Source organism: Leguminivora glycinivorella, chromosome 19 (assembly GCF_023078275.1).
Source record: "Leguminivora glycinivorella isolate SPB_JAAS2020 chromosome 19, LegGlyc_1.1, whole genome shotgun sequence".
NCBI classification, from domain to species: Eukaryota; Metazoa; Arthropoda; class Insecta; order Lepidoptera; family Tortricidae; genus Leguminivora; species Leguminivora glycinivorella.
In genome coordinates this window covers 16,359,221-16,384,435 of record NC_062989.1, presented here as the reverse complement: position 1 = coordinate 16,384,435, position 25,215 = coordinate 16,359,221, and the positions used below count along the sequence as shown (strand labels likewise).

General features: G+C 38.5%; 1 protein-coding gene across 1 annotated transcript in view; it reads right to left on the bottom strand.

Annotated features, from left to right (window-relative positions):
• Window positions 1-24,985, bottom strand: part of LOC125236301 (mevalonate kinase) — a 39,464-nt gene extending 14,479 nt beyond the window's left edge. The window contains exons 1-3 of the mRNA XM_048143040.1: window positions 24,894-24,985; window positions 7,072-7,166; window positions 1,097-1,371 (exon numbers count right to left, since the gene is read on the bottom strand). Of these exons, the coding sequence (XP_047998997.1) occupies window positions 1,097-1,234 (138 nt within the window). The 5' untranslated portion in view covers window positions 1,235-1,371; window positions 7,072-7,166; window positions 24,894-24,985. The remainder of the gene's footprint in view (window positions 1-1,096; window positions 1,372-7,071; window positions 7,167-24,893) is intronic.
• Window positions 24,986-25,215: the final 230 nt, after the last annotated feature.

Below are 25,215 nucleotides of genomic sequence, written 5' to 3'. Positions count from 1 at the left end.
AGTTGCTGCACCCGAACAGTGCCCTCTGCCGTCGAGCACTAGAACCGAATAGCCATCTATCCGGCTCGAAGGACCATGTAAAAGGTCCAAAAATGACACACACCACTTATAAAACACTTTACTTTATTACCACCACTAGTTACTTAACACTATGTATAACACTCACATATTGCTTGACTGGTTTGAGAACTGATTTGGAACTGATGACACCTTGTTCCTCGGACCTTATATATGAATGCTAAAAAATCTTAACACCGCGATTCAGACTTGCGTGCTCGGAACAAAGAGACATCTATTGAGTACATTTTAAATTAATTTTCAATAACCAAAATAATGTTAATTGTACATAAATGCACATATTTTCATACTTAGGTTATTTCTAATATTTTTTGAAGTATTTTAGAGACATTTTTTACCTAAATAAACCAAATTAATATTACAAAATCGCTACCACTAATGCCATCTATTGGTGTACTGAACAAACTGTGAAATACATAAGAAATGTATGAAATAAAACTATACGGCGTCAACAAATACAATTAATTTAGACGACCGGTCTGGCGCAGTCGGTAGTGAGCCTGCCTGCTACGCCGCGGTCCCGGGTTCAAATCCCGGTAAGGGCATTTATTTGTGTGATGAGCACAGATATTTGTTCCTGAGTCATGGATGTTTTCTATGTATATAAGTATGTATTTATATATTATATATATATCGTTTTCTGAGTACCCACAACACAAGCCTTCTTGAGCTTACCGTGGGCCTCAGTCAATCTGTGTAAGAATGTCCTATAATATTTATAATATTTATTTATTTAATTTAGCTTTCATGATTAATTTGAAAGCGAAATAAGATTTGCCGAAAAGCCATTTTAATTTATTTACTGTAATATCAGAAATTGTATGCGAAATTAAATTGAGTGAAAGACAGGAAACCAAAACATTTCAAGAAAATATTATAAACTTTAAAAAAAAATTGAACATTAAACCGCAATACTAAAGTTGAAATTCTTTTGACGCGTATCAGTTCAATCAATCGCACTATGCCCGGAAAAGGGTTACCAGTGTTACCACCTTAAAAAAATAATTAAAAAAGTTACCTTTATAACAATAGAGCTCCTGAGCCCAAGGCTCACAGCGATAGCAGTCTTCCCATACACAACTGCATGCTCACCATGCAGTATAACCTTCCCCGGCGCCGACACACTCACAGTATAAAAATTCTCTCCGCTCAACATTTTTAATAAAAAAAAAGTTTTTTTTTTAATTGTTTATTCTAGTACATTATTGAGCCTTCCACTGGTCGGGCGTGAGCGTCTTCTGAGTGAATGCGTGTATCTGCTTGAGCTCCTCCTGAAGAACTGAGTTGACGAGTCTGCGGACAAGGAATATATAGATTAGTGAGCGTCAATTGTTTTTTTTATTGGGTTCCGTATGTTTCGTGGCGGGCATCGCTGGCAAACAGGGAACAACAAACAAGAAACAACGAACGTCTGGAGAGAGAGAGAATAGTGTTTGTCAGTGATTGGTATCTGTGTCGGTTTTTTTCGCATATCAAAGGGAGGTTGGATAAGGTGACACGTGCGCCAAGTGTGGGGGTGCCTTCTTTATAGAATTTGGCATATGTTTAGTATTTTTATTCTACCGCCAGAGAGCAGCACTATCACACATTCCAACCATAGAGTAACTTGTATATTATACCAAAGAGGATCAAGTATTATAGAGAGTTACTGTCAAAGTAAAATATGTAATCACAGTGCATAGACTGCCACAAGCTCTCGACACAAGCTTAAAACTTTTAAACCTAAGTTTTGACAATTTGACCCATATTCTTAGCTTGATATGTGTTAAAATGTCAAATATTAATATTAGCGCCATCTAGCTGAGCGTACCCCAAAGGTGTAATGCCATCTAGGCCACCGTACCTTTTTCTGTATGGTACTGAGGTACGTTTTTTTCTTAGACTTTATCTGTCTATACGGAGTTATATTTATATATGTCTTAAACATTTTGAGAAGTTTTCGCTATGATATTGATACATCAAAAATGTTTGTTTACAGAGTCTGCCAGCGCTTACGTGCGATAAAGGGGCAACACTCCAAACATAGTTTCAATAAGTCCTCGATAATGTGCTAGTGCCGCCCTCTGCGCCGAATTTTGCACAATAACCCCTATTATTGCAAGATTCTAAACAGACCATATAATGTATTAAAGAGTGTTTATTAGTGTAATTTATGTCTTCAGGTAAAAATTAAAACACAGTATGAAAATACTAAGTTTAATATATCGATATTACTAGTTTTATATATCGATGAGCTGAAGCGAAATTAATTATGAATTAAATTATGACCAGTCAATCAGTGCCAACTGCCAAGTTCAGGTAACTACTATATAAAATGATAATTTAATTGAAGATAAATTATTAAATTGACTAATAAAAGTAATAAATTATGTAAACTGTCAGAAATTTACTAAACCCCACTAGGCTCGGAGGTTTATGTTAGGTATGGATAACTATTTACCTATTCATTTATATTCATACAATCTCTATGTATCTCGTTTTAATATGGCGGCAGACCAATGTTAAGTTTCAGTCTACGATTTATGCAACTAGGTGGCACACCTTTTATCACGTACGGTAGGTACCTTCCTATAATAGCATTGATTTTTCTTTTTCATATATTTGATTTGGCTCAAATGGGACTGGGCTGGTCACGTCTGCCGCATGCACCCTGACAGATGGGCTAGTATAGCCACCAAGTGGATGCCACAAATAGAGCGCGGACGCGGCAGGCCCAGAAGAAGATGGAGGGACGACCTAGACACCTTCCTCACCAACTGGCCGGAAGAGGCACTAAACCGGGAGTCATGGAGGTTAAGGGGAGAGGCCTTTGCCCAGCAGTGGGGCACCATTATAGGCTAGATAAAAAAAAATATATATATATATATTTGATCGCCATTGTCCGAGGTGTGCTGCAAGTCTAGTGATGTGCAAATTGCGGAAAGTTTTCAAAAAAATCTTAAATTTCTTGAAAAATTCACGAAACTTTCACGAAAAATAAAGGGAACTTAAATTTATGAAATGGAAAGTTTCCACCCATACAATTTTCCATACAAAGTATGGAAAGTTTCCGAAGTTTTCCTATGTGAAAATTTCAGAATTTTGGAAACTTTCCGTCGGCACATCAATAGCTGCAACCCAACTGCTTGTATGCGAACTGTACGTACTGACCAATTGCTATTGGTTGTTTTGCTCTCATCTCCATCCATCCAGACTAGTAACAGTTTCAATCTAACCCAGGGGTTTCCAAGCTACGCTTGCACCTTGGCCTTGTCTTCACAAGTGCTTGATAACAAGCAGGCCAGATAGGACGTGCATGAAGTATATTTTGAGTTGGGTTGTGCACTGTGATGGCATGGTGCGACGTACAGAGTATAGAGGGGCTTCGCGAGGCACTCTTCACCATGCTACTTTGCGAATTAGTTGGGCGAGCAGCTAGAGCGCAAATATTAAATTTGAAACTTTAAACTCGGCCTGTAAAACATTGGGGACCCCTGAAACCTATGACTCATTCAAGTCAGTTCACCTTGTACATCGAATTTATGCTATTATCGTTATATTTCCGATGTGTCTTATGTACATATTATTATATGCAATAATATAGACATAAGGGTATTTAAGCGTTTACGAACATACATTACGTATGTACTGGATGACTTATGTGATATTTTAAAATTGATGGTACGTATTATACCTCTAAATATTATTACGAGTATATATGACTTTCGTAATATAAATATGGCGTCCCGAGCAGGCCTCCAACCCCGGCCCACCTGGGGGAGCATATAGAGGGGATCCTCTCTCGAATTGCTATACAGTCACGAACGCAAGTGTCGTTCGGATGCTGCTTAAATCATCTGCCATAGATGTAAAGGCCTTTCCCATAATTTCCATCACGGAAACCATAGGGTATATTCCGGTTCCGGACTTTTGGGAAGTGTGCGCGGAGCCGAAGCCAATATATTGGCTCGTATACGTAGTCCCTTTTTGACACTAATGAAATGTAAGGAGTAAAAGCCTCATCATCCTCCTTGCGTTATCCCGGCATCTGCCACGGCTTATGGGAGCCTGGGATCCGCATTAACAACTAAAAGCGACTCGCAAATATCAGATGACATTTCGCACATAAGTTCAGAAAAACTCATTGGTACGAGCCGGGTTCGAACCCGCTTTACCGCTAGGCCACCAGCGCTTATGTAAGGAGTAAAAGCTTATTATTACTATATCAAACGCCAGATTGTGACAGATGACGGGACAAATTCCCATAGGCCAAGAAATACGGGCACGGAAATGGCGATGGATAGGGCACGTGCTAAGCAGAGCAGACAACCACCTGTCCAGGCAGGGTCTCTGCTGGCAAGGACCTAGCAGTAAACGGTGGGGACGGCCTTGTACCACGTGGAGGCGGTCAGTGGAGAAGGAGGCTGGCGCAAGTGGACTAGGCTGGAAGGTTCTGGAATTAGTCGCCCAGGATCGTGAGAAGTGGAATTTTCTGCTAAGAGGACTATGTCTCTCCCTAGTGAGGGATAACAGGATCATATCACCACCTTTATTAGTAATATAATTGGAAAACTTGTAGCAGCGGCTACAGAACCCTACAAGCATAATTATGTATGCGTCTATCATTTTTTTAAATCGTTTGAAGACCTTTCAACTTCGTGATAAAATCAAGGAAAACGGTTTAGAAAGAAATGTTTGATCATATCGTATACTGTTCAATGTATTGACGCAGTTAGAACTATAGAATGTTGGTCTTTGTCATGTAAAAAAATATAATAACAATACGTGTTTGTATACTGTGAAAAAAATAACTATATTAGTTCAGTTTAGTTACTATGAGTTTTTAATATGTGAATCGATTGCGAGATTGTCTCGGATAATGTTTTGAATTTTTAGTTTTTAGCTATTGCATACGCTGCAACAATCGTGATGACGTGGCCACGATGATGACGTATAAGTATGTATTTTTATCTATTTGACGTATAAGTATGTACCTATATACATAGCTGGGCATTAACTCGTTAATCCGTTAATCGTTAATTAACGAAGTTAACATTTCGATTAACGGATTAACTTTTAAGTTAACTTGAGAAAATGTTAACGGACTCGTTAACTTCCGTTAAATTTCTCCGAGTCCGTTAATCGTTAATCTAGTAGGGCACAGGCGCCATCTGCGCTGCGAAAAACACGTTCTGAACGCTACTATAAAAGCCCGAAGTATGGCAACTCCTATGATTTGCCGGTAAATCCTAGGTTTTACCGATGTCGATTGCTAAAAGTCCGAAATATTACCTAAAAAAGTATTCTTCACGTGGATTTGCTTTTACTAACTTTGATTCGGTGAATCCTAAGCTTTACCATGGCGACTGTTGTAGTGATAGGGCAGCAAATTCGAGCCCTATTTACGACCACATTCGCTTCCCTAGCCTCTACCGCCCAAAGTGCCACAACAGTCCCGTCACCGCCAGCATCTCTCCTGACACAGCTCTTGGCAGTAGCTCAGGCGATCACTGCCTTCCACGTGCAGCCTAGAGTTCAATAGGCTAGCTGTACTTCGGCCTTTTACAGAAACATAATACGTTATAGTGGATACTGATGCAACTAAATATTTAAAGAAAAGTTCATTTTTTTTCACGTGTTAACGGATTAACGATTAACTTTAACTTACGTTAAATTTGTCGAAATGTATCGCTTTAACGATTAACGAAGTAAATTTTTTAGTAACGGATTAACGATTAACGAAGTTAACTATTTGATTAACGGTGCCCAGCTATGCATATATATATCCTCAACTAGAACTCATAGTACACAAGCTATGTATTTAGTATGTATTCATTAGTCCCTAAACACCTCTGTAAATACCATGATGGCATTGAATAAATATTTTGAATATATAACTAATACTAGTTTTTGCCTGCGGCTTCGTTCGAGTTAAATACGAAAATTGCGGAATGCTCCATAAAAATTCCACTCTCCATTTTAAGGGGTTAAGAAAGAGACTAAAACCCCCACTACTAGTTAAGAAAGAGACAAAAAGTATGTCACTCTCCATCTCTTCATCTATCAAAACTCACGTCAATTCATCGCTCAGTTTTTCCGTGAAAGACGGACAAACAAACAGACTCAGACACTGTTTCATAATATTTTGTATGGATACGAGTAATGTGATATGATATGCCTAGTTTGGGGCTAGGTCCATCTGTGCAAGTCGAACGGTATTTATTTATTATTTATGAATTCCACAGTGCTTTGAATTTCGCTGCAGAATTAGCTTGGACAGAATCTACCACAGCTATACTTGTGAACATTGAAAATATTGAAATGAAATCAAGAACAACTTCATAATAAACGATTCACCGGTTTTTGAACCCAACATCGCCAAACAAAACATTCTATAATTATCTTATAATGGACACTACGTCTAATACAGGCCGTTATATTTCATTGTCCATATTAAATTGAGCCTCAGGAAACAAAAGATACTTATTCAACCTTTAATAAGCATTATCTTATAGAATAGTAATAGTAAGGTCTTAATTCTCAGTTGAATAGCACTAAGTCTTGAGATCTAACCGTTTGGCCTGTGAAGGGTGTATGTGAGAGCAAACACGTCAGCCTATTGATCTCAAAGATATTTATAATTAAAGGGGTTTCCTAAAAGGTATAGACAACTTGAAGCTCTGTGTTGACATGGTCTTCTTAAGGTCTACTTACGTAATCATCGGCAAAACGAAAGCCTACAGAAATTTCTGGTTCCATTCCGCCACCTATTTATTTAGAATATTAGACAATCGAGCAGTCACGAGAGTGTTCTTGGGACGCTGGCGGCCGTCCGTGGGTCTCGGATACGGTGTTGGTTAGGTGCTCAGCAGGGTTAGCACATGATTGCAGCGAGATAGACCTATGTCATTAATACAATCAGAAGAAGACGTGTGATCTATCTCGCAGCAATCATGTGCGAACTCTGCTGTTGTAGTTAACCTTGACAAGTGTGTTTACTTATATTGCTTTTACCTGTGGCGCGCCAGCAAGGGTTTCCCCTGGAACTTGTCGGAGACGATCAGCGCTGAGAACTTGGCGCCACAGCCGTCACTCTCATCCGTCACTACCTGGAACAATCATATTCACGTTAGACCAAAGATATGGATGACATCCGGACAATTGCGGATCACTGGATGAGACTAGCTCTGAACCGGGATAAGTGGAGTACTAGAATAGAGGTCTATGCTCAACAGTGGACGATAAAAGGACGACTATTTTAACACAACAATCCCTTGTTGTGTTAAAATAGTCAAATATTAATATTAGCACCATCTATCCGAGAATCAAACAGAGGTATAGCGCCATCTAGAGAAACATGCATTTTTCTTGATGGTTCCAATAATTTCCATTAAAAAAAGAGAACGTTCTCGAGAAAGTTGAGGATTTCTTCGGTAAGGAATTCTCAGATCTCGTTTTTTATCGGCACATCACCCATGACATGACCCATGATGAACATGGCCAAACTGTGCCACGATTAATTATTTCGCAACACTTTCCTCAAATTCCAACAACATCGTTCATAGAATATGTAATCGAGCCACGTGCGTTCCGCGAATCGCGAATGTCCAATTCGATCAATTGGCGAGCAATCAGACGACCCAAATTTGGGGGCAGTGTGCCACGGGGCTATGGGTGACCCATAAATTGTTTGGATTGTTTACTAATTATGGTAAAGACATTGGATCTGTACGAATTAGAGGGGGGAGTGGAATCTCAAGAAGTTTGAAACGAAGGACGTAATATATTGACATTCAATTTTAATAGGCTAGTTTCCTATAAGTACTTAAAATAAAGCGGTACAACGTTACTGATTAGGTTAGCTATGTGCTACATACCTACAGGATGACATAAGGTTATTTAGCGCCTGATTAAAATAAAACCTCTATATTTCTTCTATGTCTATGGTTATTTTATTTTAACCAAAATTTTCATAAATTATCAAAATCCCATACAAAACGAGGCTCATTGTAAGGGCCTATTTAGACAGTGTGAGTTTGATTACATTGCGGTATTTGATATGTGTGCTGAATTGTACAGTCAACCAATTGGAACCCTAGGCCACTGTAGAACTGTCATAGTGATGTTATAAATCAGATTGTATAGGCCACTCTTGGTTCCAATTGGTTGACTGTACGTAACCTCGACACTGCGAGTTTGTCTCCCGTCTAGATGAGCCTTAACGCTTCTGTGTGTCAAAATTTCGAATGAGATTCACACTAGAGGAGCCACGTTTTTTAATGCAATTTACATTTAACTATGTAGTGGTACTACTGGTACTGGATTCCATTTAGGTACATTAACATTTTGATATAAGGAAAATGCACTAATGGGAAAATTATATTACACGTGCTAAAAGATTTAAGTGAGTCAGTCGGCAATGACTTGGACCAATCTCAAGGCCCTTAAGGTGATATCGGTATGTGTACATTGTACTGTACAAAGTGTACAAGTATTGTACATTGTACTGTACAAAGTGTACAAGTATACACACTGTACAATGTACTCTTACAGGGCATAAGTAGATTATCTAAACAGCAACTTATTACAAACACTGGCGTCGGCAAGGAATTTCATTTTCAGTACAGATAGTGTTTTTTTACGCACTAGTGAGAGAAGTGGTTCATTATATGCTAGGTCGAAACTTCGGAGTGCCATCTGTACTGAAAAACGTCGTACGATACACGTGCGAAAAATAACTTCCTTTTTACGCACTTGTATCGTAATGTACTATTTCAGTACAGATGGTCGTTTTTTACGCACTAGTTCGAGAAGTTGTTCATTATATGCCAGGTCGAAACTTCGGAGGCTCATCTGTACTGAAAAACGTCGTACGATACACGTGCGAAAAGAACTTCCTTTTTTACGCACTTGTATCGTAATGTACTATTTCAGTACAGATACTACAGATGTGCTTTTTTACGCCCTAGTGCGTTCTTGTTAGGTCGAAACTTCGGAGGGCAATCCGTACTGAAAAACGTCGTACGATACACGTGCGAAAGGGGCTGTCCATAAATTACGTCATCGATTTTTTCAGATTTTAGACCCCCCCCCCCCTATAATCATCCTATCGTCATATCTTAATGACCCCCCTTCTCCCAAAATTGACGTCATTACCAGTTTGACAAAATAAAACATTGCAGATTTGAGAAAAATAGGGTATTATATGATTAAAACACTTGGTTATAGAATCATCTTTTATTATTTTTACTTTGGCAATAATCATTGATATAATATAACTACTTATAATATAATATAAATACATAGTATAAAACAAAGTCGCTTTCGCTGTCTGTCCCTATGTATGCTTAGATCTTTAAAACTACGCAACGGATTTTGATGCGGTTTTTTTAAATAGATAGACTGATTCTTAAAGAAGGTTTATATGTATAATACATTGAAGTACCACGGGCGAAGCCGGGGCGGGCAGCTAGTATTATATGTAATATTATTGTTAGAGTATTTTATCTGTAGTTATTACTGTATTTGTGTACATCTATGTTGCATTACTTATGTATGTTTATTATGAGTTATTTTAGTATTGTATGCGCCTTAGCCGCCTCTCACATTTGCAGTCTCACTTACTAGGTGTGCTGGAAGAAATTTCTTTTTAGAAATAATCTTTTTGTACGTGAAAAATAAACTATAAATAAATAAATAAGAATGACGTCAATTTCGAAACACCCCCCCCCCATCTATCATTTACCGTCATCCGCAGACCAAACCCCCCCCCCTAATTTAGAATGACGTAATTTATGGACGGCCCCTAAGGAAATTCGTAACTCGTATCGATTTAAAACACTCCCTTCGGACTTAAGGCTTATATTGTAACTTTGAGTTTTGAATGATTCACGGTTATTTTCATTAGACTTATATTGACCGGGATATAGACCGTGATTACCTTTTTGATTTTTGTCGAGCTCCCGATATTTCGATGCAGTTGCATGCATCATGATCACGGAAAACTGACGAAGGCGGGTGGATGTTAAAGTTGTATAGACATCGCGCGATCTACCCTCCTTCGTAGTGACACTGTGAGTGTAGTGTGTTTGGACAGACCATCGAGTGTGAACGCGACCAGTGGTAACGCTGAAAGTGAGCGCAGCCGACGCGCGCGAAGGAGGGTAGATCGCGCGCTGTCTATACAACTTTAACATCCACCCGCCTTCGTCAGTTTTCCGTGATCATGATGCATGCAACTGCGTCGAAATATCGGGAGCTCGACAAAAATCAAAAAGGTAATCACGGTCTATATCCCGGTCAATATAAGTCTAATTGTAACTTTGGTTGCTTTTTGATAGTTTGGCTAAAAGATTTCGCAGAGAAACAAAAAACGTACCTAATACCAAAGAGAATTGAGTATTAGGACACTAAGTTTCGTTTCAGGCACTAAGGATAGACTAAGATGTCGCTGTACCACCTGCAAACTAGCGAACGACATTTTGGAAAATAAGTTCGTTTTTTTGCTCAGATTCATAATGAAAACATCAAACCTATTTCAAAATCCCGCCATAAATATGTGGCGTGTCCTGTCCAAATGTTTTATGTGATATAAGGAATCTTTAGGCATGGAAAGTCACATGAAAAGTTGTCGTAACTTAATAATATAGATGGCACTGCATTCGAAAAATCTTGACTGATAACTCTATACCAATATAATAATATGTACTCTATGGAACAGTCTATGTTTACTTACACAACAGATACTAAACAGTATCACTAGGCAGATTCAGTATAGTTCCCATTATTGTCATTAAGAAAAAACTTCACTAATAGATTTCCCAGTGATTTACCATTCATCTCACACCTCGCTTCTGATTGGTCGGGTGACCCATAAGGAAACAATTGAATCACCGCTCAATGACGATGCACTGATACTATTCAAGTGCATGTGCAAAATCTCGGCGAATTCTTAAATGGTGCATTGTTATAGAAGAGAATTAGGGCCCATTTAGACGGTACGAGAACTCGCATACGAGTTTTAATACATTGCGGTATTTGATGGCTGTGCAAAATTGTATGTAACCTCAACAACCAGCAATGTACCTAAAATCGCATGCGAGTTCGCACACCGTCTAAATCAGGCCTTACTGTTTTTTATTTGTAATCACTAGTCAGGGGCCAAATATCACTTTTCAGGTGGTACTACGGATCAAATCTAATTCCAATAAGGCCTATAGTTACCCTCTGGGTTAGAATGTCAGATGGCAGTCGCTTTCGTAAAACTAGTGCCTACGCCAAATCTTGGGATTAGTTGTCACAGCGGACCCCAGCTCCCATGAGCCGCGGCAAATGCCAAGATAACGCAAGGAGGATGTTGACTGCGTAGAGTGCGTAGTCATCAAATCAATTGTCCAGACAATTTATGGTGCTACCGCACTCTCACTGGCTGTTATAAATGTTATAGGTATAAAATTGTATGACAGGGACAGCGCAATGGCATTGACATTACGCTGTCCCTGTCACACAATGTTAATACATAACATTTGTAACAGTGTGGGAGCACCATTAGAGTTGTAGTGAAACATACGAATGTCCCATTCTATCACAGTCTGTCTCAGTACAAGATGTACTGACATTGACTGAACTATATACAATTATACATACATATAAACACGCCTGTATCCCGTAAAGGGGTAGGCAGAGCACATGAACTACTAAGTTTCAGTGCCACTTGGCAAAAAGGGGGCTGAAAGAAATCCAAACTATGACATTGCAGTGACAGGTTGCCAGCCTCTCGCCTACGCCACAATTTAACCCATATCACCTACGCTACGGGAAGAAAGAGGCAGGTGAAATTCTTAACTTAGCATGGAAACCCTTTTGCACTGCATCCGTAATTTGAAGACTATAAAATATATTATTATTGCAGGTAAACAAAACATACCTCTACAATAATAACTCCACTATTACATAAACCGTCTAGACAGTGCCGGGCCGCGCACTCGATCAGGGTAGAGCGAGATATAGTTTTGGCGCCCCCTTGTTTAAACTTTTTTGGGGGGTTCGATACCAAAATGCTCATAGATTCGCTGTGTCCATCAGAAAGGTCACAACCATTAGACTAGTTAAGTAAAACATTTCACATGTATGCGCAATGATAGAAATTGTAAGCGCGAGCGAAGCGAGCGCGAAAATTTTTCCTATTATTTATGGAGGGGGGGTGGGTTGATTCTATAAAAGCCCCTGTCTTCATAGGACATACGTACGCGAGGTTAATGCTTTCCTGTACGGCGTGTTCATTGAGGAGTTCACTAGGACAAGAACAAATGGTTGTGATAAAACAAAAGAGGCCAAAGACCAAGCTCTGGCAGACCAAGAAATCGATAACTGATAACAGTCGGATTTGAGCTTTAGTTCAGGGCCAAGGCAAGGCATGGAAGAGAAAAGCAAATTGCAGCAATGGCCAACTTGGACAGACATGGAGAAGTCGAGAAGTTCGACTCTAATTGCAGAACTGCGGAAGAGCAAAGCTTGGAATTAAATAGGTTAATTATGCTCTCATGTTATTCGGCCCTTGCCATATTTTGGGGTACTTAGATTTCGGTTATTAGAAGTGCGTTTATCATCACGCTTACGCTCCTTTGTCTCATACAAAATTGCGCCTCTGTGAGACGTTTTGCGCCTTTGGCTTTAAGAGGAACTCCGCTTTGAATTGCGGATAAACACTGAGCGTTTGGATAGCGACGTAACATTGTCTTTGTCGTTCGGTCTCGCAACGATGTGGTTTGTCAAGAGCTAGAAACATCTTTCGCGGCGCCCTAGCAACAGTAGCAACGGCTCCCACCTTATGAATGTTCTACATGGTGGCATTGTGGTGCAACTTTTCAGATAATCTGAATCACAATCACAAATCTAGATTTTCAATATCTGAATAAAATTCATTTCCGGCTCCTCTCGCCATTTTGGGCTATGTGTGCGCCCACGCAATGACGATTTTGGCGCCCCCTTACCATTCGGCGCCTAGAGCGGCCGCTCCACTCGCTCTACCCTTAATCCGGCCCTGCGTCTAGAGTAAGACAATAGGTGAAATTTGAGAAATTTCAGTCATCAAGTCAAGAGATCAAGTATTTGCAATGCTGACGTTATATTAGACGAGTCACAAAAACTCAACCGTGTTTGTATTTTTTCTTTATTTGCAAAAACTTTTAGTTTTAAAATGTATATGCATGCAGTAAAGCAGGGTTCGAGGATATATATCAAGATATATATCCGATATATATCAAGATATATATCCGATATATATCGGATATATATCCATCTAGGTTCGACGATATATATCTATGGATATAAATATCCGATATATATCTTTTTTTAATAAATATTTCAATACAAAAATGGTTTTCAAAAATGTAACATTGTTAAAAAACAAGTTTTTTGTGTTTGTTACTATTTTTATACAAAATTTTATGTTTTTTTTGTACATTTTTCCTTATCTTAAGTAGTGTTCATAAATACCGCAACAAAAAAAATGAAATGCCTTCCATACAAAATGGATATATATCAAAGTTGATATATATCCGATATATATATCATAAAATTCATAAATATCCGATATTTTGATATTTATTATAAATATCGGATATTTTCGAACCCTGCAGTAAAGTAAGAAATGTCTCACGTCACACGTAATTGTTGCAAGGGACAACAAGCATGTCATTGTGATCTGAGGCTTCTTTAATTTTCTTTTTTTTTATACCACGTCGGTAGCAAACAGGTATACGGCCCGCCTGATGGAAAGCGGTTTTTTCAGTGAACAGAGGCACAACTCTAATTGGGATTAGTTAAGTTTCCTTAAGATGCTTTTCTTCACCGAAAAGCTACTGGCAAATATCAAATGACATTTCGCACATAAGTTCCGAAACTCATTGATTTTACAATGGCTTAGCAATAGGTACCTAGTTTGATTTATTGAAATTTGACTTTTGATTTGAAAGGATTAAAAAAAGATAAACGGCCATTAAAGATAAACGGCTTTCACTTCAACTCGCAGGGAACTGACATATAAAACTTCGTATTAAGTACCTATCAAGGAGCAGGTAATTTTTAGTTTTATTTCCCAACAGGTCTGTAACCTAAAGTAAGGCTGTAAGCTATTTATGCTCCACAAAATCCCCTTCGAGGCCTTGGCCTTCAAGACCCGCATTCCAAGCTCATGTTCACAAAACGAAAAACTATGTTTTTGTTGGAATACTTGAAACGCGGTCTCATGAGGACTTGAGGTCAGTTCCGCGATTATGTTTTTAAATGCCCGATTCGAATTTTAAGTTCATATTATGATAAGACAAATATTCGCTTTATGGTTTGGTCGTTCGAATCGCTAGTTCATCTCTTGCTTTTTTGAGCAAATAAATAAAAAATATTATCAGTATTAACTATGCTAGTGTTTCTGACTTATAAAAAACCCAAAAGATCAGTACCAGTGATAATAAGCTCTGAAACATTTTTAAAGATTAATTAGAATAATTACATAGTATAAATGTCGTAATCCGAATATTGGACAAGGTGTCTGACTTCAACTGTGACTCACCAAATGACATATAAAACTTCGTATTAAGTACCTATCAAGGAGCAGGTAATTTTTAGTTTTATTTCCCAACAGGTCTGTAACCTAAAGTAAGGCTGTAAGCTATTTATGCTCCACAAAATCCCCTTCGAGGCCTTGGCCTTCAAGACCCGCATTCCAAGCTCATGTTCACAAAACGAAAAACTATGTTTTTGTTGGAATACTTGAAACGCGGTCTCATGAGGACTTGAGGTCAGTTCCGCGATTATGTTTTTAAATGCCCGATTCGAATTTTAAGTTCATATTATGATAAGACAAATATTCGCTTTATGGTTTGGTCGTTCGAATCGCTAGTTCATCTCTTGCTTTTTTGAGCAAATAAATAAAAAATATTATCAGTATTAACTATGCTAGTGTTTCTGACTTATAAAAAACCCAAAAGATCAGTACCAGTGATAATAAGCTCTGAAACATTTTTAAAGATTAATTACAATAATTCGACGACCGGTCTGGCGCAGTCGGTAGTGACCCTGCCTGCTGTGCCGCGGTCCCGGGTTCGAATCCCGGTAAGGGCATTTATTAGTGTGATGAGCACAGATATTTGTTCCTGAGTCATGGATGTTTTCTATGTATATAAGTATTTATATATTATATATATCGTTGTCTGAGTACCCACAGCACAAGCCTTCTTGAGCTTACCGTGGGCCTCAGTCAATCTGTGTAAGAATGTCCTATAATAAAAAAAAAAAAAAAAAAAAAAAAAATTACATAGTATAAATGTCGTAATCCGAATATTGGACAAGGTGTCTGACTTCAACTGTGACTCACCAAAGGAAAGAATGTGAAAGTGTATCCAAATCTCAATTATAGAGAAACGGAGAGCATGACATTGATGACCGCCAGTCCTTGAGGCGTTGACTTGACACTTGAAGTTTTTTATCCATATAAGTTTTTTTTTATTATAGACTAGTCGTTTAGGAGAGATAAGAAAAAGCCTACATTAAAAAATCTGTATGCTGCCTGTATGTCTATTGTCTCCTAGTGCATCGTAATTAATTTGTTTCGTTTCAAATATCGAACGTTTTAAAAGTCTGTCAATCACTAATTAAAACGTAATACCAACATTACCTCTTACCTGAAAGACTAGGTATATCTGCCGAGCTCGGAAAGGGTGACCTATTTGCCTTAGGGCCCATTTAGACGGTACGAGAACTCGCATACGAGTTTTATTACATTGCGGTATTTGATCTGTCCAAAATGGTATGTAACCTCAACAGCCCGCAATGTAACTAAAATCGCATGCGAGTTCGCACGCCGTCTAAATCAGGCCTTATTATATGACCTACGACATGTCAAATTAGAAGGAAAATATACCTGCGGAGCGAGGATATATAAAAAAAACTTCATAAGTCTTGACAATAGCAACATTGCTATCGTTAGAACTGTAAGAAGAGTGTTCCGATGACGATTCCTTGAAATGTCTAGTTTGGCCTTACTTTTTTCTACTAAATACAGATTGGGGCCTGTAACAAAAGCAAAAAATTAAACTGTAAGCTATTCTCCTTATACTGATCAACATTTGTTCAGCGACTTTTAAAAATAACTTGTATTTTGATTTTTATTACCATTGAAAGTTTTTTCTAAGAGGTAATGTATTACGAATTCTGTTAAGTCTAAAGTGTGACAGACAACGTCAATGACAACAATAATGGCGTACATTGAAGCTAATATTTATTTTGTATGAAAAATAAAAAAATTAAAGACTTCATAATTTTTAAAAGTCACTGAACAAATGTTGGTCAGTTTAAGGAGTATAGCCTACAGTTTAATTTTTTGCTTTTGTTACAGGCCCCACCCTGTATAAAAATCTGTCATAAAGACCCCCACTGTGACTGAGAGGGCTTGTAACTGTCTCAAAATACATATTTCATGACTAAATACCTATCTACTTTAAAAGCCTGTTGTTTAAAGCAATGTCATCATCATTCGCGTTATCCCGGCACTTTTTTTAACCCCCGACGCAAAAACGACGGGGTTTTATAAGTTTGACGTGTCTGTCTGTGTGTGTGTCTGTCTGTGGCATTGTAGCTCCGGAACGGATGAACCGATTTACATTCAGTTTTTTGTGTCTGAAAGTTGAGTTAGTCGGGAGCTCGGGAGTGTTCTTTTCTTAGCCATGTTTCATGAAAATCGGTCCACTATGTCGCAGGGTTTTTCAAAATTTTAATTTTGTAGTTATTATATTATGAATGGGCTTACTCTTGAACACAGACTAGCCAAAGGCAAAGACTTGGCCTACGATGGAGTGAGCTCGCCCAGAAGATGTCTGTTCACTCCTGATTTGAAGTTTACCGGGTTATAAGTATGAGCTCGCGGAAATATAGCCGTCGGCAAGGAATTCCACTCCTTGGCAGTGCGCATTAAGAAAAGAAGAAGCAAAGCGCTTCGTGCGAATTCGCGAAATATCTACCAAGAAAGGATGGAAACGGGCCGTGTGTCTAAGAGTCCGATGGTAGAATGGGGACGGTGGTGAAAGAAGCTCGTGTAGCTCTTGAGCACACTCCCCGGAGTGCAACCTGTAAAACACACTTGCCACGGCTCATGGGAGCCTGGAGTCCGCTTTGATAACTCATCCCAAGATTTGGCGTAGGCACTAGTTTTACGAAAGCAACTGCCATTTGACCTTTCAACCCGAAGGGTAACTAGGCCTTATTGGGAATCAGTCCAGTTTCCTCACGATGTTTTCCTTCACCAAAAAGCGACAGGCAGATATCAAATGACATTTCGCACATAAGTTCCGAAAAAGCCATTGGTTACGAGCCGCGATCTCCAGATTGAAAGCAATGTCATGATAGACTAAAATAGACCCATACTTTTTTACTATTTATTATTTATTTTTCTTCAGACACAATAGTTACATTGATATTACAGTTTACAAAATACCGCCAAACTGCAAAACAGTTTGTTGGCAGTTATGTTTGCTCTTGATTGATTACTGAGTAGGTACAAGTTGTGTCAAGTTATACATAATATCATGCAATGTTTAAATCATCATTAATAGCTATACTAACTAAGCATGCAACGTTAATTGTTTAAATTAATTCTAATTTTACGCTATAGGTACTGAATGACGCCTTCAGGGCCAGCAAAGATAAGTCCAATTATTATAGATTTCCAACTTTCCATACTAAGTTGACCCCTCTCTGCTGCTCCTATGGACAATTATTTATTAGATATTTTTTGACACTTGTATGCAAGTAAGGTAGAAGCACAGACCAACCCCTATAGACATCCATTACAAGACGACTCGCGGTCGCCAGCCTTCCTAGTATTTGCACTGATATAAGCGCGGGCGCTCGCCGTGCCCGATCAGTATCGACCAAGTAACAGACCCGAAAGCAGCGCGTGTTTTTCGCACTAAAAAATTGGAAAAGGGTATTTTGATGCCTTAAAGATGTCCACCTGTAGTGTGAAATGGTGTGGAAAGTTAACAAGAAGCTCAAATTTAAAAACAGACGGCATTACATTCCACAAATAAGTCATATTTATAATTTATTCAGAGCCGGCATAGGTCAACTTACATTGGCCACTTACGCGACAGTAGAGGTACAGTCATACTTCTGTCCCTTTTCATCTGGCGCGACTGCCCGCCGTCCTTGAAACGGCCAATCACAGCGCGCTTAACACATTCCCCGCCCGCTCCTCGCACCCCAAACACTGGTGACTCGTATCGCGAACAAAATATACAAGATTTCTACTCTATAGGAGGTTCTCTGTGGGTAGAAGTTACCTTCGCATTTAATGCGATGGGCTAAATATAAATAACTTACCATAAAATCATCATAATATTCATAATCCGTATCGATCCTAAGGTCAAAAACTATCGAAAACATCGCAATATTGTGACACGTTTTAATTTTTCACCAAAGAAGCTTACCTTAGAACGGATTATTTTAAACTAGCTTTCGCCCGCGGCCACAGAATATATAATAGTACAAGTACAGAAGGCCCACTGCTTTGATGTTTCCGAAATGCCGCCTTTTTAGGGTTCCGTAGTCAACTAGGAACCCTTATAGTTTCGCCATGTCTGTCTGTCCGTCCGTCCGTCCGTCCGTCCGTCCGTCCGTCCGCGGATAATCTCAGTAACCGTAAGCACTAGAAAGCTGAAATTTGGTACCAATATGTATATCAATCACGCCAACAAAGTGCAAGAATAAAAAATGGAAAAAAATGTTTTGTTAGGGTACCCCCCCTACATGTAAAGTGGGGGCTGATATTTTTTTCATTCCAACCCCAACGTGTGATATATTGTTGGATAGGTATTTAAAAATGAGAAAGGGTTTACTAAAATCGTTTTTTGATAATATTAATAGTTTCGGAAATAATCGCTTCTAAAGGAAAAAAAAGTGCGTCCCCCCCCCTCTAACTTTTGAACCCTATGTTCAAAAAATATGAAAAAAATCACAATAGTAGAACTTTATAAAACCTTTCTAGGAAAATTATTTTGAACTTGATAGGTTCAGTAGTTTTTGAGAAAAATGCGGAAAACTACGGAACCCTACACTGAGCGTGGCCCGACACGCTCTTGGCCGGTTTTTAAATACCTACAACATTCTTACAAAGAAACGAGCCGCACGTGCGCGGCGTCCGGTGATAGGGTTACCAATGGATCCAAACTAATTAATACTCACAATAAATGTTATACTATTATATTCAAGTCTTGAGTACTTTCTAGGTATATACGCTGTATTTATATATTTTTGTTCAAGGTTCCAACATCACAAGCCTTATTGAACTTTTCCGTGGGACTTAATCAGTAGTAGATCTGTATAAGAATGTCTTTTGGTATTTATTTTATTCAATATGTCTATTTAACTAAGTATTATTAGCCATTCCACTCGCGGACATCGCTTAAAAAACCTCGCGGCGTAAAGTAACAATAGAAAGTGCGAACGTGCATTCCGTGAGAATGCGCGCCACTCCTGAGTAGGCCGCGAACTCGCGGCCGCCAGGATGTACTTGTAGCGCGGCGATAGGATCGCGGAGTGAGCTGCCCCTGCCGCGGCTTCGCTCGCGTTAAATTCGAAAATTGCGAAAAGATCCATACAAATTTCCACCCCCATTTTAGGGAAGTGAGGGGTTACAAAGAGACAAAAATTAAAATTTTGAAAAACCCCCGACCGCGACCTAGTGGACCGATTTTCATGAAACATGGCTAAGAACACTCCCGACTTACTCAGCTTCTAGACAAAAAAAACTAAATCTAAATCGGTTCATCCGTTCGGGAGCTACGATGCCACAGACAGACACACATACAGACAGACAGACAGACAGACAGACAGACAGACAGACAGACAGACAGACAGACAGACAGACAGACGGACAGACAGACAGACACGTCAAACTTATAACACCCCTTCGTTTTTGCGTCAGGGGTTAAAAAGTAGCCTATGTCACTCTCCATCGCTTCAATTATCTCCACTTAAAAAATCACGTCAATTCGTCGCTCCGTTGTGCCGTGAAAGACGTACAAACCAACAGAGTAAGTGTATAAGTACCTATAGTAAGTACTAGCATTCATTATGATCTTTTTTAACCCCCCACGCAAAAACGAAGGGGTGTTATAAGTTTGACGTGTCTGTCTTCTGTCTGTCTGTTTGTCTGTCTGTCTGTGTGTGTGTCTGTCTGTGGCATCGTAGCTCCCGAACGGATGAACCGATTTTGATTTAGTTTTTTTGTCTGAAAGCTGAGTTAGTCGGGAGTGTTCTTAGCCATGTTTCATGAAAATCGGTCCACTATGTCGGAGGTTCTTTTAAATGTTAATTTTGTGGTTAGGTTATTGTAAATATTTTTTGGGTTAACTTTCTTATTTACCTTGTCAAAGTATTCAAGTAGATGCTATTAAATATAGATGCGGACAAAGTGCCAAAATTATGTATACACGACTTTATTACTCACACGTTAAGGCTGTGGATACATATATTTGGCACTTTGTCTGCATACATAGTTAATACCTCGTCTGTAGAGTGGACAGCTCTCAAGTTAGCCCCTCAAGCATAAAACACGTTCAATAACAAACCGGAATTTCTAAGGTTTAAAGTTGAATTTCGCTCGCACGTGTATAAACGCAGTCAGTAGTAGTAGGTAGCGTATTCTGTGCATTTTTATTAACATTTTAGGCCGAAATGATCTTGACCGAGTTTAAGTATTAAATTCAAGTATAAATATCACGCTATTTTACAAATCTAGAATTAACCGGTTATTAAAGGGCGTGTTAACTTTGATATGCAGTTAAATAATTGGTTAAAAAAAAAAATCAGCAAAGGGGCACTTTTACACGTCACGTGTACATATTTAGAAAATATTTAAAATTGATTTGGTTATTATTATTATTCAAATAAATGCAGAGTAAATAAAAAAATGCATGCATCCGATGTCATGGTCGGTCTAGTGAAGTGTTATTATTTGTAATAAGCTAACATCCTTTTAGATATTGATACAATTATTATTTATACATGTACATTTTATATTTGTATTTTAGATTTATATACGATACATTTTATATTTTAGATTTTATATTTCTTTACCTTTACTTCTGTTGGGTAAATTGTAACTGGTACCCTGCGATACAGGCATAGCCTAGTGCGGGGGCCCAAAAAAAAAAAAGTAGACATAATATACCCGATGTATCTCATAACACGAGCAAATAATTAACACATGACCAGTTTAAAGAGTATAAGCCTTCATTTTAATTTCATCATATCAGCCCATTATCGCCCACTGCTGAGCATAGGCCTCTCTTCTAGTACGCCACTTCTCCCGGTCCTGGGCTAGTCTCATCCAGTTGTGATTTTAATTTATTGCTCCTGAAGACGACTAGTATAAATGTTAATATATGTATTCTTTAAAGCAAGAGTAAATAGGTATCTCATAGGTAAGCGTGCTCCACCGTAGACCGCATCATCATTTACCATCAGGTGTGATCGTGGTCAAACATCTACCTATTCATACTAAGAAAAAAAAGCTTGGCAAAAAAGAGTAGAAATAAAACTATTTTTCCCCTCACTAGCTCGGAAACACGTGTTTTGTCCTTTAATACCAGCGAGTAAAAACGCATTTTATCCACTAGTGGGTAAGGTAATTTGACCTTGAATAAAATCAAATTAACTGTTTTAAAATTGATAAAAGTACCTGTGGAACTACTGAAGCAGTGATAAACGCATTTTTTGCGTTGTAGTTTCCTCGCTATAGTGAGGGGAAAAGTTTTGTGTTACACTCGGGTTCAAATGTATTTTACTTCTCGTGACGTTTTAAAAAACTCGCAAGTTCAGGATTCTATTCTCGAACCACTCGCTTCGCTCGTGGTTCAACTATAGAATCCTTTCACTTGCTCGTTTTTCAATTCCACACTCGACGTTAAAATACAACTTTGCCCCCTTGTATAACAAATAACTATTTTTTTATCCTAGCAACACTTTTCTCATACAGAAGTGTCAACATAGTTGCCACATGCAAAGCAGACAAACGGTGCCGGTGGCGCCCCTATTATTTTCTACTCTTTTTTGCCAGCCTGTATATGTATAAGCTACTCTATGGTATGGTTTATTTTATGTTATGACTAGTGCTGCACTGTGGCGGCAGATCATTGCAGTAAATAATCCTTATTGTTTTGGAGCAGGTTATTGTATTGTATATGTAAGAGATCAATGATCTTTCTTGAGAACGCACGTCTATACATTTTTTTTAATAACGATTGAGAATGACATCAATTGACATTTGATTATAGTAAACAAAGAGATACAGCACGCGGCATTTTTTTATTTCAAATTATTATCTCAGTATTTATTTTCATTCTTAGGCTAGGTATTTTACAATATGTATATATAAAAAAAAACAGAAAAACATATAAACATATTATAAAAAACCTAACCTAGGGTGCCGCCAGCAGCGGGGCAGGGCCCAAGCTGCCGGTGGTTAGGGCTGCAGACAGAGGAACGTCGGACTATCCGCGCTGTGTTCAAGATCACCGCCTTCTGCATCTGGCCCTTGATCCACCACATAGCGAGTCTCTTAAGATGTTGGTCGAGACACTCGAGACTCTTCGCTATGAGACCGTTCGCTGAAACGACTATCGGAACAATGATCGTTGAATCAACATCCCACATGGCGGTTATCTCGTGAGCCAAGTCTAGGTACTTACTGGACTTGTCCTTCTCGGCTTTCACGAGATTCTCATCATGGGGGATGGTGAATTGGCGATGTCAACGAGCACGGCCCGGCGTTGCGGCGTTATTATAAATGGGCTTACTCTTGGCCACAGACTAGTCGAAGGCAAAAACGTGGCCTACGATGGAGTGAGCTCGCCCAGAAGATGCTTGGATGATTAGGATCGAAATAACATTTACTTAACTTTTTAGTAGTCGATTGAAAATCTATACTTGTATTTGGGCCAGTCAAACTAATTCGGCAGTTGATCCCATCCTGGATAAAATAATAGTAGCACCAATTTATTTAAGGAACTTTCGATTCTATTAGGATAATAGGTTTCAAACATTTAACGATCATCAACATCATTAACAAAATGGGAAAGTGTGTGTCTGTTTGTTTGTCCGCCTTTCACGGCAAAACGGACGAATTATCATGATTTTTAAGTGGAGATAGTTGAAGGGATAGAGAGTAACATAGGCTATTTTTTGTCTCTTTCTAACGCGAGCGAAGCCGCGGGCAACAGTTAGTAGTTACATGAAATTGTCCGGAATATAAAAAATCCTATTTCTTTTTCTATTTTTTTGTCTATAAGATTCGAAAGAGCTCATGATTGCAGGTAATGACACAATGATAGGACATGATTAATTAAGTTAATATTTATTTCTTTAAATATTTCTGTGTGACTATAAATTTAACAGAATGCTAAAATTAGATGAATAATCGTCAAACGCTATTTCTAGCTAGACTAGACAAGAGAAAAAATATCGTCATTACTTTTAAAAAATCTCGTATCTCACGCTGTTCCTCAAAGTTAAAACGCAGTAAGTCTATATGCATTCCATACATACTTATTACTTACTACAATTTTCTTTTCATTGACAGACGAAGATACAAGTTTTTTTAAAAGTAGTGACGATATGGCATTCTGCATTACTATTTATAGAATACCACTTAAACAGGAGAAACTTATGTTAGACTTATATTTCGCAGTTAATATATTAGCATATGCAGAATCTTTGCTGTTTTCTATTCTACGCTTTCTATCTAGTTAATCAGATTTCTCTTCCTCGATCATCTAAGTTCTACATCATTGTATAACATTACTTTGTTGATTGTGAACATCACTGTGGACAGTCAAGTTTAAAAATATGCAAGTTTGTCTAAAATATCTTCCGTAATTCCTTAGGGACCGGCCACACTTAAGAGACGCATGTCCTGAGGTGCGGAACGGACGTCCGCGCCACGCCGCCTGAATGTAGTCCGTTGCGCGTCTCGAGACACGCGACGCTTAAGTGGGAACGCTGCCTTATGTCGGTTAAATAAGAGCACATACTGTACAGTGTACGGCACATACTCTTCAGATATGTACATATATCGGAGAGGCAAAGATATTCAAAAATATATAATTAGTCTATTGTCAATTGGCATAAAATCCGTTTGGGTATTTTTGAACAACTCCGTTGTGTGTTGTGTCTAAATTTAATGGTAACAGTACGAACCGGATGTCCGCAAAACAGATTCGTTGTTTATATCTTTATGTTATAATTTGAGAAAACTACGAAGGTTTTTAGTATTTTCTATTTTTCATATGCAGTTCAAATGCGACACGAACTTCTATTATCAAACCTGATCTTATGCCAGTGGCAAAGAATTTTGGACACATTTAGTAACACTCGCCCAAGTCTTGACCAAGTATTAAAAATAATACAATAAAAGCTTTGTATTGTTATCGACAAATGATATGCACATGCACACAACTAATTTTAACACAACTTATTGTACCATTCCAAAAACGAATAACTATGATTCAATCGTTATGCAGACACTTGACTCTATTTGTGTAGTTTAGTCACGGTCAAGACTCATAAGTGTCCATATTTACGTATTGAAGAGGTCATTCTTTCTGTAAGGCTGCATTAAACCTATTAACTTTGGCCTTATGCTAGAACTAAAGAGGTTGACTAGTCAAGGTAAGCGATAAGAAACAAAAACAAAAGAACAATCACCAAAACACTTCACCGTATAAACATAAAATTCAAACAAAGAATCAAGCGCGTTCTAAAATTAAAAAAAATATAAGTACCGATTTTTCGAATTTCACCGCACTAATCCATAGACAATTTTTTTTTCAATTCTCGCGTCGTAAGCGGCCAGTGCGGACCGGCGCGAGCCCGCGAACTGACTTCCACCGCCGCGGAGTTTAGGCGACTCGCTTCAAAAATGGAGGAACGCAGTTCGGAGAACTGATGGGTTTATCCGTGGCAGAATACCGGCATGCATTTGCTGCGCTTTTTTTTAAATCTTCACTTTTTGTCAAAAGATAGACAGCTAGCTCAATCGATACGATAACATAGATGTATTCCCAATCGTAAGAAATTAAGAACATTTATATTGTGGTATATTCC